The following is a 16768-nucleotide window of genomic DNA, read 5'->3' on the forward strand; positions in this document are numbered from 1 at the left end:
CATCCCCCCAGAGAAATATGCATGTGCGCACAGTGGCTGTCATGTATTAGTGTGTCAGCCAGTCTTGTGTAGCCAGAGGAATGTGACCGGACTGGGAGTAGATTCGGCATCCTAGTGCACGTCTATGTGTTAGTTTATAACTGTGTGTGTGTGTGCACGTGTCAGAGTATAGTCACGCTTGGTGAGATATGAAAGAGCAGGGGATCCTCTGCCGGAAGGGACCTCTAGCACATGCCTACATCTTTTCTCTCTCATGCTTTACTGGCATGAAGCACAAAAAGTATTTATTTCCAAAGCAAGAACATCAGATATGAACTGATGACCAGATCCAATAACGAAGTGTCAGTAACAAATAGAAATGATTCAATAATATGAAATTAGGAAAACACTAAATTGATGGTCACTTTAGTTAAATGAGATGTTTTTTGCAGTTGCTGTAGTGTGTACACCAAGTGCACACTGTCTTTCCCACCAAAAGAATAATTTACACTTTTGAAATTCAATATGTTATTTGAAACTCTTGTTTTTCCTCCATACACGTCTCCACTCCACAAGAACCTAACAGTAAATATGCAGTGCCTGTTGTTCAATCACACCATCCTCTCTGAACATGCAAGGTGCTTGCGGTTTTCTGAAAGCTAAAATTCAAAGTATTTAAAACTTTATCAGTGTCAACATAAATCTAAGATCAACAAAAAGCTGGAAATGTCCTTCAGACTTCTAAAACTTTCACAAAAAATGAAATGAATTTGATGTATTTTAAAAAAATAACAGCTGAAAAAGTGACGACACCAGCTGCTAAACTAAAGCCATTTAAATGTTTCTGTTGAAGGCACTGCAGATTGTCCTTAACAGACTTCACCCTGGCGTCACTCAGTAAAGTGTCTCCAATAAAGATACATAGACCTGAGCAGAAATAGAGGAACAGATTCATCTGTTTTGAATGTGTTGAAATGTCTGACCTAGTTAAGATGTGTTTGATTTATCTTCCTTAACCAGCCTCAGAAGTGGCTAGGTAAAGTGCTGTCCATCTTCATGTACTTAAAATCAGCATTTCTGATGAACTTCCTCTAATGCATTAAGTCTTTTTTTTGGAAATTACTGCTTTTTACTGTATCACTGCTGCCTTTTACTATACTTTCATAACTAGAGTTTACCACACAGCAAAAAATATTACAATAATTCCTAATATAAAAGAAAACCCTGTTATAAAGGGCTACCTAACCTGGCTAACCTGTTTTCCAAATCAGGGTGGCTGGTTGTGCATAAAACAATACAAACACTCCATTATACAGGAACCACAACCCAATACTGAAAGGCCATGGAGAGGTCCTCAGAGTTCAGTGAGGTACTGTGCAATAAACTATCCTCTTTGTCTCAAGTTTTCTACAGTTATATAAAGCTAAGATTAAAAAGTATCATGTTGAATAAAGCTGTAAGTGTTGCCTTATTTGTTGTCTTCGTTGCTCACTCTCCTTGTCGAATTTATGTTCAGTTTTCACTGTTCTATTTGGACAAGTTTATAGAATTGATCAAGCCATTTTTGGGTTGACTGTGTGTTTAATAGCTAATCAAAAATGCAGTTCCTTAAGCACTTGGGTGGAACTAATATTTTATGTGTTGGTTTTCCACTGAGTAGCTTTAAAGTACTTTGCAAAATGATGACTGCCCATTTTAGCCTTAGCTCATTCACTTAGCATTGGGCTGATATTATGTAGTGATTCCATATTCACAAGGGACCTGGTGGTATTCATTTAATAAAAGAGTGTTTCACTTGCCAAAATATGGATTTACTGGGGAGAGACAGAGGACATGGTAAGGGTGTGGAGGAATCTAACTTTTAACCAAACAAAATTATAGTGGGAGAAACAGGAAACAACACAGACCCAACTGTACATGTGACGCAGCTTCCAGTTCAAGTTCATGTCATTTGCAGAAGGATAAGTGGAGCATCAGCCCAAACACAGGAAGAACATAAACTGCACACACAAAATCCCAAACTAGCAGCCAGTCTAGGATCTTCTTTGCTGCAGTGTTACTGTACCGTGCCGCCATCTGCTGTGCTACATAGCTAACCTAAATAAAAATAAATGGCAATCAAATATCAATACTTTTCATATAGGTAGGTACCAAAAACCTTCATCAAATGCCTGGTAAGATGTATTGATATTGCCAAATTTAGACAATACTATGGCACTTAAACAGCAACTAGAATTTAGATAAAGCGGAGTATATAAAAAGGTTGTCAGAATTTTCTCAAAGAATTGTATTGAAAAAATGTTATCGTACTGTTGCTGGTATTGAAGCTCAGGTTCAGTATCATGAGCACTAGACCCAGCCCTAGGCCACTTCAGCTGTGTGAACCTATCAGGTGTTTCCACTGAGGTCTTCTTTGTTTTTAATAATTAATCTAAAGCTACTTTAATAAATATCTTTATATTAACAAAGAATAAAAGTTGTAGAGCTTGTTGCATCAGCGCCAAAGTGACCAAACAAATTAAATAATCCAGGTTTAAAAATGTAAATTTACCAGGATGTCAATCTGAATTCAGTACAGTACTTATATTGTACAGACATTGCTATCTGTTTCAGTTATATTCACTCTCAATTTAGAAACTGATTATGTAGCATAATTTACAAAAAACTTTCAATGTTGAAATCAAACTAGCATTAGATAAAATAGTGGCAGCAACAAGGCTTAAAATGAAGATGTTTGTGATAAAGGGGCTGTAGAGGTTGTAATTTCGAAAGCTCTTTTCAGACATCCATTGCAACCCTGAAATTATCTAGACATTACCCTGAGGAGCCGTAGATGACCGAGTTAGTTGGCCTAATCATGAAGTGGACTTTACCCTGCCAGGTCCCTAGTACACAGTCCATGGCATGTCCGAGTGAGCCCATGTGTTTATGGAGCAGTTTATAGTCCGGAGTACTCACAGCGATCTAGAGTGCATGCTGATGAAGTTCTATCATGTGAGTCGGGTGAAACTGGAAGAATACAAACATTGGTGAAGATGAAGTTTAATTTACAAAGAAGATGCTAACAAACATGTTTAACTGGAAACATGCCAAGATTCAGGAACCAGCGTGCTCTACGCAGGCACTCCATCGTATTTCCAGTAGGTGACAACACATATGACACGTACAGTGTCTCCTGTTGTGTGCTACATGTGTGAAAGGTCAACTGTGGAAAATGTCTGGACCTGATTCTCTGGACATAGATATGTGAAAACAACTTACTAAACACACACATAACCCCCCACCCCTTTCCATATTTTGCTCAAAACATTTTGCCCTAGTCAGTGTCTGTCTCAACCCCCCACATCCCTCTCTCTCTGTCTCACACACACACACACACACACACACACACACACACACACACACACACACACACACAAAGTTCTCTACCTACCTTGCATCCAAACATCAGCGATATGGTGTTGTTGGTGCATGCTACTTTGCAGTGGCACAACATGTGGCTAACGTTAGCTAGCTGATCCCGTGGTGGGGCGGCATCCTAACCTTCATACACACATTTTGCACTAACACACATCCACTCACACATGCACATGCATGTGTTCTATCAACCGCGCTCCATCTTGTACCCACAAAAACTCACGCCGGCAACCCCCTCCCCCCACCCCCACCGTCTGACTACAGTCCTCAGCTGTGGGAGGCCAGCGTCCTCTCCCTCACACTCTTCATTGCTCTCATCTTCATCATCAGCGTAATCCTCATAGCTGGTCAGGACGCGGGAACCGACATGGTCACTGTCTGCCTGTGCTTCAATGAATGTATGTCAGAATGAGTTAGCACGTGTGTTCAGTGTGTTGTTGTCAGCATGTGCGGGTCAGTCTGTCTGTAAGTGTGCATGAATGCATGTGTGTGTCAGTATGGATGTGGTGTGTGTTGTCCTCTGCAGAAGCAGTCCCAGTCCTCTGTCTCCTCTCTGGGTGAACGTTTGCCTCTCTTGTTCTTTGGCTCCCCTTCCCTCTATCTCTCCTGCTTTCCCTCTCTCCTCCTCTCTCTCTCTGGCTTGTTCATTCCCCCTCGGTTCGCTCCACTGCCTCTCTTGGCCCGCCTCTCAACAGCAAGATCAATGAGAGACAGAAAGAACAAACCTGAGGTGGAAGGAGGATTTAAAAAAAAAAAAGTGTCTCTCTAGTGTCCCCTGTCTCTCACTTTTCACCTTTCTTTCTACCTGCTACAGGGATGCACTGCCTTGTAAATACTGTACACCAGTACAAACACACAAAAATCAAGAAGGAAGAGTTTGATGGTACAGTGTTATATGGGTTAGTGAAGAACAAACTGACCAGTTGTAGCAGTGGTGGAGGGAGAGCGTACAATGACAGAGATTGAATGAATGACGCAGAGACAATGTCGTTATATTGCCCGGAGTCACAAACCATGATCTCCCAACTACACTCACATGCAAATTACTAGGGTGATTTGTTCAGCTGACATTTGAACACAGCACTAGTGCTACGCAGGCAGCAGAATGACAACCTTGGCAGAGCCATCTTAAACCACAGGTGATGGGACTTGGAACACTGACAGCGTGATCAGAGAAATACTTAGTAAAACCCGCTCCACATTCCGAAGAAACCAGTAAGAACTTTAACATACCATATAAATGCTTGTATCTTGCTCTAACATAAAGTAGAGTGTCTAGTTCACTCAAAGTGAGATGTCACAGGTTTGCCATATTGCTAAGAACTCTGTTGCTTCAGGTAAAAGTGAGACATCAAACACTATCCAGAAAGTCTGGTTTGAGTAACAGATTCATGAGTTTGAAGGCTTATCTGACACTAAAACACTTCACAGCGGTTTACAATAAAGAGGATTTTACAGTTACTGTGGGGGAAATCACTTAATCCTTTGCTGCCGCAAGGTAAACAGTGCATATGCAGTACATTATCAAAGTTACAAAGTAATTGATTGGAAATGTGTATATGTTTCTGGTCATTGCAGAACCTTATCAAATGATGTTGCCTTGCACAAAACTTGAGCCTAATTCAGCTTTTTGCTGGACAGCCCTGCATTTTTTAGCTGAAGCCCTCTGCAGTGGCACCCTGCTGTGTCACCTGATGCGTCTAATTAAAATGAATAAGAGGGCTGTGTGTTTTTTTGTTTTTTTTAATGAGGCCGGACATGGCCTTAGGTGTAGGTTATATCATCTCTGTATCTCGTTATTAACAGGAAAACTTGCTTGCACAAAACTGACGTAGTTTGTAGAGTTACAGTATGTTGCGATTATTTTCCTGCATTTGATGGCGAGCAGAGGAGAGGGTTTACAGGAGATAAAGGGCAGAGGGAGTCAAACAATTGAAAGTGCACTCTTCAACCGAGGCTCTTGATGCTGACGGCTGGGCCATCTGGACCATCACACACATACACTCCCAAACACACACACACAGTAGCCTCTCTGTGGTTCTCCATCTTCTCACCTTGACTCGAAAACAAACAACGCAGCATGAGAGAAAAGACAGTGGAGAGAGGGAATCAATGTGTGAGAAAGTAGAGAGTAAAGCAAGGGAAACAAGCAAACAGGCTGAGGTGAGCCACAAGGAATAGACAGGGAGACATAGTAGATAGAAAGGTGGGTTAGACAAAGAGAGAGAAACTGATGCTAACAAAAGAACAATAAGTTTACTGGTGATGAAAGTAATTAATCCACAACCCAAGATTATATCTCACGTTACTTGGTAACCAGTCATATGAAATTATTTTTAGGTTTCCCAGCTGTGCAAAGATAAAAGCTGCACAGGTTCAAGCCTGGAGCAGTCAATTAAGTCCAGAGGTTGAGGCAGGTAGTAGTCATATAAATAATGCAATGATATGAAAGGTTATTCTGAGCGCAGCAGGAACTTCATCTCCAACATCCTATTTGAAGCAGAATATGCATCTGTGCCAACCTAATTTTGGCAAATTTTATCCCAGTAATCCATCCTCTTTTGTGTTTGGAGATTACTTATTTCCTGGTGACATTTGTTTTGCGGTGCACATACCTGAGATCACTCTTTAAACAGGCCAACTACTCGCAACAAACATTTACTGCGGGGCTGTAAACTTTTACTAAACGTGTATAAAAGTGTAAATGTAAGACCCCTCAAAAACTGGATACATATTCATGTGATACCTGACAACAGAAGGGACATATTATTATGAAAATGTTCTGGACATTAAGCTTTCTGATTTTTTTTAAGAGAACCTTGAATTGGATTCCTCCAGAACAAACTAAGGAGTTGGTTTTGGGCCAAGTGTCACTCTTCTAAACATCTTGTTGTCTTTAGACCAGCTAGATGAGTCCCTCTTTGTTTTACGAGGAACAGATCCTGCTGATGTCCATGCACATGCACGCACAAACATACTATACATACAAGCACAGATTCAAACATCTGGTATACCCACAGGCATTCTGGCTCATATGGTTCATAAAACACAGTGTGAGTGTAAGGATGCCATGTGACATCACATTACAAACATCACACACAAAATCAGTGAAAGATGAAACAAAGAAGAATATCAGGTCAGGGAAGAATATCAGGTCAGAAGGTCAGGGAAGAATGAAACATTAGAAAGAGGATTGAACAAGGGACAAAAACAAAGAGAGTGAGGATACTACTTTATGAGCCAAGCAGGCAAACACTACAGCCCATGTTAACATTAGTAGGTCATCCAGCACAGAAATAAAAAGCATCACACTGCCTCCACCGGCTTGCCTTCTTCTCACAGTGCTTGCTGGTGCCATCATTTCCCCAGCCGAATGATGCACATGCAACCAGCCATTCACATGATGTAAAAGAAAACACGATTATCAACACTGCATGTTCTGACACCTGTCTATCATAGCCAGGTTTTTCAGCAATTAGTTCTACAGCAGCTCTTTTGTGAGATCAGACCAGATTTTTAAGCCCTGGACAGCCGTGACAGTTACCGGTTCACCGGTTGCCCTTTTGGACCACTTTTGGTAGGTACACTGCTGAAACCATGCAGCATCAAATATTAACTGACAAACGGCGCCACCGTGTGGTAAAACTCAGACACAGCAGCACCTAAACAATGTTCTGTAAATATTCTTTTTATCTAAGTCATGTCTCTTGTGAACTTGGGGCATGCAGGGATTTAGGATCTCATTAACTTCATCAGGTCTATAGAAGCTGTCATAACATAGAATACGTATGTACAGAAATACTGTATAACACAGCAGTAATTAGGGACGGGTATCGTTAGAATACTCCTTACTGATACTATGCTTCATAATTTGGTGCAAAAAATAATGATATGACAAGATGTGAAAGGATTTTTAAGCATTTTGCTTTATAATCTGGTATACGAAAACTGTACATTTCTCTGCCTGTATTCAGTGGACGATGCAAGATGTTTCCACAGATTGCTCATGTTTGCGCCATCACATGGAAAAGACTTGTTGCAACAAGCATTGTATCAGCCGTAGCAAAATGTAATCACATATATTGTAGTTTCATCTGCTGTAATTCCTCATAAGCAAGCTCATGAACTGGCTGCAAAGTAGTATATTATAGTAAGGCAGCAGGGGGACCTAGTAGCCAATGTGTTTATCCTTCATGGGGCCACTATGGTTCAAACGCCTAATCGATCACAGGTCCACAAACCAAAAGTGAGTCGAAAACAGCTTCAAGTTTGAATCAAGACCCAAAGTGCCAAAGATTTAGACACATCCAAAGAACAAGACTAAACTAGGATTTAACCACACAGTCAATGTTTTTCATTCTGTTAATTGCAAATAACCTCAAGGATGAAACCTTTTCTCTGTAGCTCTCTTTTTTCGCCTCCTTCCATGTGTACAAATGGGTGCAACACCAGAAATGCCTCAGAGGGGAGACTTTCTGTTATCCCCATTCGAGCACTTATCACATGTCATGTCTTTATCAAGCCTTGATCACACTTTAACTCTACATATCCCATACATGTAAACTAGAAAACATGGTAGTGACCTACTGACAACAACAAGAAGAGCTCTGGTTCTGGTGTTTTAAAGTGGCATTTCTGAACATGCATACACTCTAACTCTACATATCCCACACATGTGCACTAGAAAACGTGGTAGTGACCTCCTGACAACAACAAGAAGAGCTCTGGTTCTGGTGTTTTAAAGTGGCATTTCTGAACATGCACATAATGTATGTGTTTCATTTTGCCTGCCAAGACCTTTTGCCAAGTTGTCTCTACTGCCTTGTGACCAGTCATTCAGTCAACCTGTGCATACCTACAATGCCAGTCAACAAGTCAGATGGCTCATTTTTTGAAGTGTGCGTCCCATCATCCCATTTTCCTGTCTCTGTGGGTGTCGCATGTTGTCTGTCCAACAGCTGAGCAACAGCTTGGTATTCCCATCAGAGCTGCTTCGCGAGAGCACAGCCTGTTCCTCGAAGCTATCACCTTGTAGCATGTTCATTCACAAATTAAAGCAAGCCATCTGCACAATGAACAGCCTGTTCCGACTTTGATAAGGCTAACTGTGAGCAAGTGCATTTAGCTTCCCATCATTTACTAAGCCTTGTGAAACAATTCATTTAGATGTGTAAAGTAGAATCCCCCCAAAGGGCTACAGGTCTCTGCTCACTTTTCCACCAAAATCATGCTTTCTTGATGACAGTTTATAATGATAAATATGTCTGATCCTCAGGCATGGTCAACACTTAGCACACAATTCACATACAGTTTCAGCAAACACAGGGCTTACTGTAATAAATGAATGACTGCCATCACTGACCACAAAACTAATTTAATTAGAAAATCTGATCCGTAGCTGTACGTGCACATTGTCACACCCTGTTCTACCAATCTCCTCTGCTCTGCTTTAATCTGCTTTCTTCCGCATGTCTCACCTTGGCAGTGAGGATACAGATGCAGTCCATCCTCACCAGTCCGACTGGCAAACTTTCAACAAACCATCTTCCAGCTGCAACTTCCCCATTCCACCACTCAGCTGCCGTCTGTCCTTCTCTGCCTCCTGCTTCTCATCGTCTCCTTTCATCCCTCAGTCTCTCTCTCCTCTCTGTCTCGTGTCCTCTCCACCTGTCCCTTCTTCAGGGCAGCAGGAGAGAACTTCTCCACTAAAACAGAGGCCAACTGGGAAACATGGCAGCTGTCCTTTGCACCTCCACCCACTCTCGTTTTCCAGCTGCTGTCTTTTTTTTATGGCAGCAGGTAGCCACATTTTTACCACAGAATTTATGGCTCAGAATATGTATCCACACAGGCAGAATACACTCAGCACACACACAAAAACAAACAAAAACATAGAGAGACATGTGCACACAAAGGTTTATATACTACACACACAACACTCTGCTGTTTTATCAGGTCACTCTCTGCCAAGTAAACAGTAACAGTGGTATAGCAATGGATGCTCTGATTTCAACTTTGACTGTGGGTACGGGTTTAGTTAGAGCTTCACATGCACCCTGAAGCTTCACACACATGGGACTGCACTCACTCATGATGCTGAGCTTTTTCAAGATGGATGACATCAAAAATGATGCTGAATATGAAACATTACAATTAGGGCTGTAAAGATAAACCAGAACAACCAGAGATGTCTTACCTTGTTGGGGGTCAGTGGACTTGTAGCTGGCCTTGGGCTGGCTGGACCATGCCTGGGGCTAGGGGAGGCGACTTTTACTGGCCCAGGGCTGGTTGGACTACGAACAGAGTTCAGGGAGAGAGGGTGCCTTGAGATGAACTCTGAAAACTGGCAGTTATTTTTCTGTACTACCTACACCTGAGTTCCCAATAGCAACCAAAATGCAGTGCTGTATTATGTGTGTCACTTAACCATGGTGACATACATATACCGTATTTTGTCACACACACTAAAGCAGTTAAAAGTGACATTAAAATAAAAATCTGAGACATTTTTGTATATAATAAAAGAACATTTTATGCATTTCTACCTCTGACTGAACAGAAACTGAAAGAGGTGTAATTTAACCCATATCCGTTTTGCTGCATTAAACACCAGGGACAGTGTAAATCCTTCTTGAAATGGGCTTTGATTTTTCTGTTTTGTGGAGCTAAATAAAATAAATGAGTTTGTTAGCCTGACCAGCATGGCTACAGTACAGCAGCTGACCAGAGAAGGACCACCTAGAATAACATGAACTGCACATTGATGAAAAAGCTCTCATAGCTCATTCTGTAGCACTGGTTGATCAAACAGTCACTGAAGTCATACGTTTTTCCTTATTCCGCTTCTGTTAAGTGCACATTTTTCTAGTGTTTTGCACTGAATCTGACAGAGTTAATTAAGTCTGTTAAAATGTCAGTGAACGGTTGTAAAATCTGGTTTGCTAATGTGACTTACCTCAGATGAGGTCCTTTGGTCCAAGGCCCTGATGGATCTGATGGACTTATGGGGCTGCGGAGGCTGAAGGTAAATTTTCCCTGGTTGGGGCTAGTTGGACTCTTACTGGGAGTGACTTTGCTTAATGCTTGGTTTGTGCTGGTCGTAAGAGCCGGAGAGGTGACTCTGCTGGGACCTGGGCTGGTGCTTGGGCTGGTGCTGCTGGGGGTGAGTTTGTCTGGAGTAGTAGGTGATACAAGCCCTTGAATGGTGCTGGAAACAAGGGCTGAGACGGTCACAGGGCCAAGGTCGGGTGAGGAGGGAAGGCTTTGTGGATTGACGTAGGTGGTAGAGCTTTCTGAAGAAACATCAAAGTTGGTGGCACCAAGGTTTGCCTTTGTTCCATTCAGTGACACCCCAGTAGGTGTTTTTATGGAGCCGGTGGGGGTTTCTACACAGTTCGCTCCAGGTGATGTGGCAGTAATGGGAGAAGAGGGCTTAAAGTTCTCTGCTGCTGAAGGCTTCGAAGCTTCTGACTGAACAGGAGGAAGAGGGGCACGGTACTTGAGCTTCATTGACTGTGACTGAGGTGTATTGGACTGTGCTGCAGGGGAAGATGGCTGTATCGTGGGTATTCCAGATGGGACTGGAGGGGCAAGAGACTTGAATGACCTGGGTTTGGGGGTCAGGGGTTTTGGCTTAGATGGTACTCCAGATGTTTGTGGACTCAGGGGAGCAGAGGAGGCCTGTGGCTGTGTTGAGAGCTCTGCTGGCAGGTTACAGGAGGCAGACAGGTTCCCGACACCCTCTTTCTGGTCCACAGAATATGTGCTGTCTGCAAGAATAGTAAACTCGTAGCACTCCTGAATATCTGGAAGTAGAAAAGGTGAGGTTAGAGTCATGATGAATGACTGAAGGGTTTATTGAATTAGTAAATAAAGCTATGGCTTACAGAATGCATTAAATATTGAATGCATGACTGTATTAAAACTATTTATAAAGCTAATAATGAAAAGAAATTAATTGATTGGTATCGGTGCTCTCCAAGAACTCTCCAAGATACAGAGCTTCAGAGCTGAACCTAATATTCAATAAGCACGGAATTAATCTACAGCTATTTTGACAATCACATGATCTTTTAGGTCAGTCAAAATCCACTCTGTTCCAACTTCTACAATGTGATGGCTGTGTGGCCTTTTTGTTTTATAATATTGTGACTTGAGTTTGAAAATTATTTACAGTTGGATCCTACAAAAAAAACCATTTTATTTATGGACTGAAAAATAAACCTATTGACCAATTAATAAAAAAACAATTAAACTGCAGATCCATAATCAATAACAATAATGAATTATTAACTTCAGCCCCATATAGGTTTTCTGAATATAAGATAAGTCCTTAATAACTACTGTTTAACACTTCTTTGATTCAGATGAAAACCAAATGAAGCATGTCATAGCAACTGCAGGCCGCTTTATTTCATAAAGTACAGAGAACACAGCAAATACACTGGTGAGCTCTAGTGGTATCACAGAGACACTGCTACCACAGTTACACAGAACAGGAGCTCCAGGGTTTCCTGCAAGCTCATTTTTATTCCACTGTTATTTCCCTTTTATAATGAGGACATGACAGAACATATCTGAGTGACTGTTTCACGCCCTCCTCTCTGCATACAGAACTTGTACTCTAAGTCATACGCATGGTCCTAAGTTCAAACTGCTTGACTCAAATATGTTTGGCGGTCATAACAGAAATAATAAAAAAGGAAAAACAAAGAGGTATTGTAAGTGGGAAGAGGACTGGGAATACAGTTGGGGGGAGGGGTGTAAAAAGCAAAGAAGAGATATACATGGAGTATATTCAAACGTGTTAAAAAGCCCTGCAGATGAAGTCAACATAAAGGAAGTCAAGGATCACTAAGAAGAAATATTTACCAAGGAAAGATAACACTGTTTCAATATACACTTTTAACACAAGAGACTGCCTGGTTAAAGGTCAAAGTTATGTTCAAAACAGGAAGTTAGACTCATGTTGAGTGAAAAGCACACACACATGTGCACACTTAATTACACACAAAACAGAGAAAGGTGTGCTACTGTAACAGCTAGAGCTGTGGGTGTGACGCAAAACAGGTGGGACCTGGAACCAGTTTATCATCATGCAAATAACCACACACATCTGTCCTGAGTTTTGCTTCCAGCAAGTGACAGTTAACTGCAAACAGAACTACAGTGCCTATAAAAAGTATTCACCCCATTGGATGTTTTACCCTTTTATTTTATAAATCAATCATGGTCAATATAATTTGGCTTTTTTGACCAAAGAAAATTACAAAAAAAAAAAAACTCTTTAATGTCAAAGTGAAAACAGGTTTCTACAAAGTAATGTCAATTAAATAAAAATATGTAATGTGAAATAAGTGTTTGGAGCGGCCGAGCCAAAGCCCAGATCTCAATCCAATAGAGAGTTTGTGGCTGGACTTGAAAAAGGCTGTTCACACCCAATCCCTGCGCAACGTGGCAGAGCTTGAGCAGTTTTGCAAAAAAGGATGGAGTAAAACTGCAGTGTCCAGATGTGCAAGCCTGACTGAGATCTATCCACACAGACTCAGTGCTGTGAGTGCAGCCAAAGGTGCATCTACTAAGCAGTGACTTGAAGGGGGTGAATATTTATGCAGTCACTCATTTCACATGACATATTACTTGTTCTTACCGAGCAGAGCGCAAAAGAGCTGACTTTGGAAGACATTGATAACTCTGTCCAGTGACTGCTGCAGGTGCCGATCTTCCTCCACAGGGCCCTGTTTGGTCTGGTTCTGGTTCTGCTGTCTCTGGTCTAGTTTGGCCCGGTACTGCTGGAGAAGCTCCAGGGCTCTCTGGGCATCTGAATACAACATACACAGGTACATACTAAACATTTCTTTTTCACCATAACTAATGACAGAAAATGAAAGACAAAATTATCCAAGCAATCTTAGATCTGAGATTATTAAAAACTCTCACAGAGTCTTTATCAGGGTGAATTTAATAAAGCACAGACTAATAACACTTGGCTCCTCACAGTGAGTGTGGACACAGGTGTTATTAGTGTCAGGAGGCTTCTAATATACCCTGTCTCCTTATTTTTCTAAAGAGTGCCTGTGTTCTTTCTCCTTCTGTCTCAGCTACTCAGTTTGCAGTATTTGGCATTAATGTTGACTTGCAAAAATAAAGTGTTCAAACAGTTCTGTTTATTTATTGATAGATTTACAAGAATTGTTTGCTTAACAGAAGTAGATCTAGATGCATGTTTGTCCTCAGCTCACTTCAAGTCATCTTAGGGGAACAGTAGCTCTTTGCAGCAAATGCTGAAAATTCCTGTCACTGTCTGCATTTTATGGATTGTGGCGACCATTAAATGCCATGTATTTTTGTTGTTCTGATGCTAAAGGACACAAGGGCAAAACAGCATTCCAGGCACGATGGAACAGCTGATTAAACCGGAAGCACTGTCTGATCACATCAAACTCAGACGAAATGTGTCAGACGCCTCAATGCACGGGAAGATGTCAAGCTAAACAGCTGTCAGAATTATGGTAATTTAGGTGACAGATTCCTAAATAATCACTTTTAGGAATCTATAACCACATAAAGTATGACGTGGAGAACACGCATGGACCATTTGCTGTCTTTTTTTTATACAAGGAGCAACAATACAATCAAATAAACTAAGTCAGAAAACTTGACATGAATCCCATTATATCTGTGCATTTCCGTGCAGACGCATAAAGCAAACCAGCAAAAGTAACGTTAGATTAAAACAGTAATGTCCAGTCTTGTATACATATCAATGCCGAATTTACCCCAAGGTCTGAATAAGTAGTAGAAGCTAGAAAGTTGTGGTCTACGAATACCGGTGAACGATTAAACGTTAAATTGGGGGTGTTTTAGAAAAGTTTGGTGCTCGAACGTAGTGTAGAAGAGCGTGTCGCCGTGCTCGGCACCGAAGATGGCTTTTATTCGATGCTGTTTCCTTGCCTGGACAAAAGACAAAAGAACGATCAAAAAGCATTTCAGGTACCTTTCTGTCGCACTGGCATGTTGACACGGTCCTCTTCCCTGGGGCTTTGTCCGTGTCGCTGTGGCTCTGTCTGTTATTACAGATGTGTGCGTCTGTCCCGGGACAGCCTTCCACCAAACTGGGACACCAAACTGACACCGCTGCTGTCTGGTATTTCAACCTGTCTTTTCGGTAAAATACGTATATGCATTAAAAACTGCGGAGGAGAAAAGAGAAATGTTGCGAGTCAGTGTTGGACTTAGTACCCGGAGCTGTAACGCTACCTAGACTTGTTTCTCTCTCTGCTTATCTTTCACTTTAATTCTCCCTCTGTCTCTCTCTGGTAAAACTAGTTCTCCATTTCTTCATTCTGGTGACTTAATACACCGTCTGACCGGTTCTTGGGTGGTGTTGTAGGATAAAAACAAACACACACACACACATACTTCTATCTCTGTGAGGACACTCACTGACATAATGCATACCCTAGCCCCTTACCCTAACCCTTAACCATCAAAACTAAATGCCTAAACCTAACCCTTACCCTAAACCTAATTCTAACCTGAACCCTAAAACCAAATGTTAACCCTCAAGAACCTGTTTCAGAAAGTGAGGACTGGCCAAAAATGTCTTCACTTTCCAAAAATGTCCTTACTCTTGTAGTAAAAACTGTTTTGGTCCTCACTATATAGCAAGTACAAAAAACAAAAAACAAAAAAAAACATGCACACACACCTAACAGTCCCTAAAACACACACTCATTGGCAGTATGCACTCACTTCAGTAAACCATTGACTCATTAGTATGTGTATTTTGGTGGTATTGTCACGATAAACAGGTAGGCCTACTGTCTATTCCAGTGTCTCTACTGGATTTACATCTAATCCACTCAACGCTGTGTGTAGTGGTGTTTACAGATTCTGACTCCCAGAGGTTGGTGTAACTTACCCTGCTCCCACTGTCATTACTGTTAAAGGTCTTGTCATAGATTTGTTGACTAAACGCAATGTTGAACTGTACAGATATGCAAGAAAAAGTATAGTAAAACAGAATGGCAAGAAGGTACTTTACTGTAGGGCTTGTAAGCCTGATGCCTATTTATACAAGAAGAGGTCCAGTTGCAACATCACAGGTGTAATCCCCCTGGCAGCCCAGACAAGTTCATCCCTGTGCGAGTCTGGTGCTATTGTTATGGTAAACAGTGGAGATTAAACTGCACAATCCCAGGCTTGGCCCTGCCCCTCAGCCTGGATCAGCTACCTCCAGTATCTGTGAAGTGGTTGAATACAGAGGACACTGGTATTAATCTTCTCATCAAACTCTGGAAAACAAAGCATATAGTGGATTTTCCCAATTGCCAGAATGTATCTGCTCTATCATTCGTGTTACTGACACATTTTATAAAAAATTTAATTTGATTAATGTTACAGGTGTTGGGTTGGGTAAAAAGAAGGGAAATTATAAAAGGAAAGTTTAACATACTGTATGTGTGTGTCCGTCATAGACAGTAGAGTGGCTGTAGAGATACATCATCTGCATAAATATGCACACTCACCACACACACACAGCACAGAGGCAGCAGCTGAATGCAGGTCATGGACTCTCTCTGGTATTGATATTGATCAGGTCACAAGAGCTTATTGACTGCTTTGGTGGGTGCACAAAACCCTTCCTCTGTATATCATATGCAAATGCAGACACTGTGAGAAAGTGTGGGGGGAAATGTATGCATGGTTGTATAAGTGGGTTGGTCAGTCAGCACACAGAAGTATCATTTTGTCCAAACCAGTGAGTAAAAGAGCAAGCAAAGGCGAAAGAGAACAAAGAGATGTCATTCTGCTTTCATCAGTGCTTGTTTTAGTGTGTCTTTGTGCGTGTGTACTCTTACCCTCTATTGTTAATTGTCAGCCTGTACCACAGTAAATGGAGTTGTTCTAGTGGTGTATGGCACAAGACACACACAAGGAAAGAAGGTGTAGAAATGATACCTATCTTATTATAATCTAATCATACATCTCATGTATCACAGTGTAGTGGTATATAATGATGCAGCTGGTGAGCGGTTAGCGGTGGTACGAGCACTCAGTTCTTTAGAATAAAAGTAGCTAAATCACAGTGCAGAAACATTCATTTATATGTAAAATAGTTCTGCACTGTATGCACACTCACTGGCCACTTTGTTAGCTTCATCTGTACAATTGTATGCAATTCAGTGAAATGCTTCCCCCTTAACATCCGTGTTTATGAAAGTCAAAATGTTGGAGTTATTGGTGAAATTGTCATAAATGTATAAATTCAATTATATATTTATTATTGAGGTAATAGTTAAAGGTGTTGTTGTACTGGACTACACTATATTCAGAGGTGTTCCTAATATTCTAACCCCCTCTCATGTAT

At 41.3% G+C, this 16768-nt stretch overlaps 1 protein-coding gene across 2 annotated transcripts in view; it reads right to left on the reverse strand.

Moving 5' to 3' along the window:
* Nucleotides 1-14708, reverse strand: part of LOC109961757 (discs large homolog 1-like protein) — a 79350-nt gene extending 64642 nt beyond the window's left edge. Inside the window, exons 1-4 of one of the 2 annotated variants that reach the window (XM_020602853.1) lie at nucleotides 14393-14708; nucleotides 13046-13216; nucleotides 10352-11201; nucleotides 9593-9689 (exon numbers count right to left, since the gene is read on the reverse strand). In XM_020602853.1, coding sequence (XP_020458509.1) covers nucleotides 9593-9689; nucleotides 10352-11201; nucleotides 13046-13216; nucleotides 14393-14411 — 1137 coding nt within the window. In that variant the 5' untranslated portion in view covers nucleotides 14412-14708. Of the gene's footprint in view, nucleotides 1-3412; nucleotides 3990-9592; nucleotides 9690-10351; nucleotides 11202-13045; nucleotides 13217-14392 lie in introns of those variants that run through there. The other variant, XM_020602858.1, reaches the window with a different exon arrangement.
* Nucleotides 14709-16768: the final 2060 nt, after the last annotated feature.

The sequence above is a fragment of the Monopterus albus genome, unplaced genomic scaffold, assembly GCF_001952655.1.
Source record: "Monopterus albus unplaced genomic scaffold, M_albus_1.0 scaffold58.1, whole genome shotgun sequence".
NCBI lineage: Eukaryota > Metazoa > Chordata > Actinopteri > Synbranchiformes > Synbranchidae > Monopterus > Monopterus albus.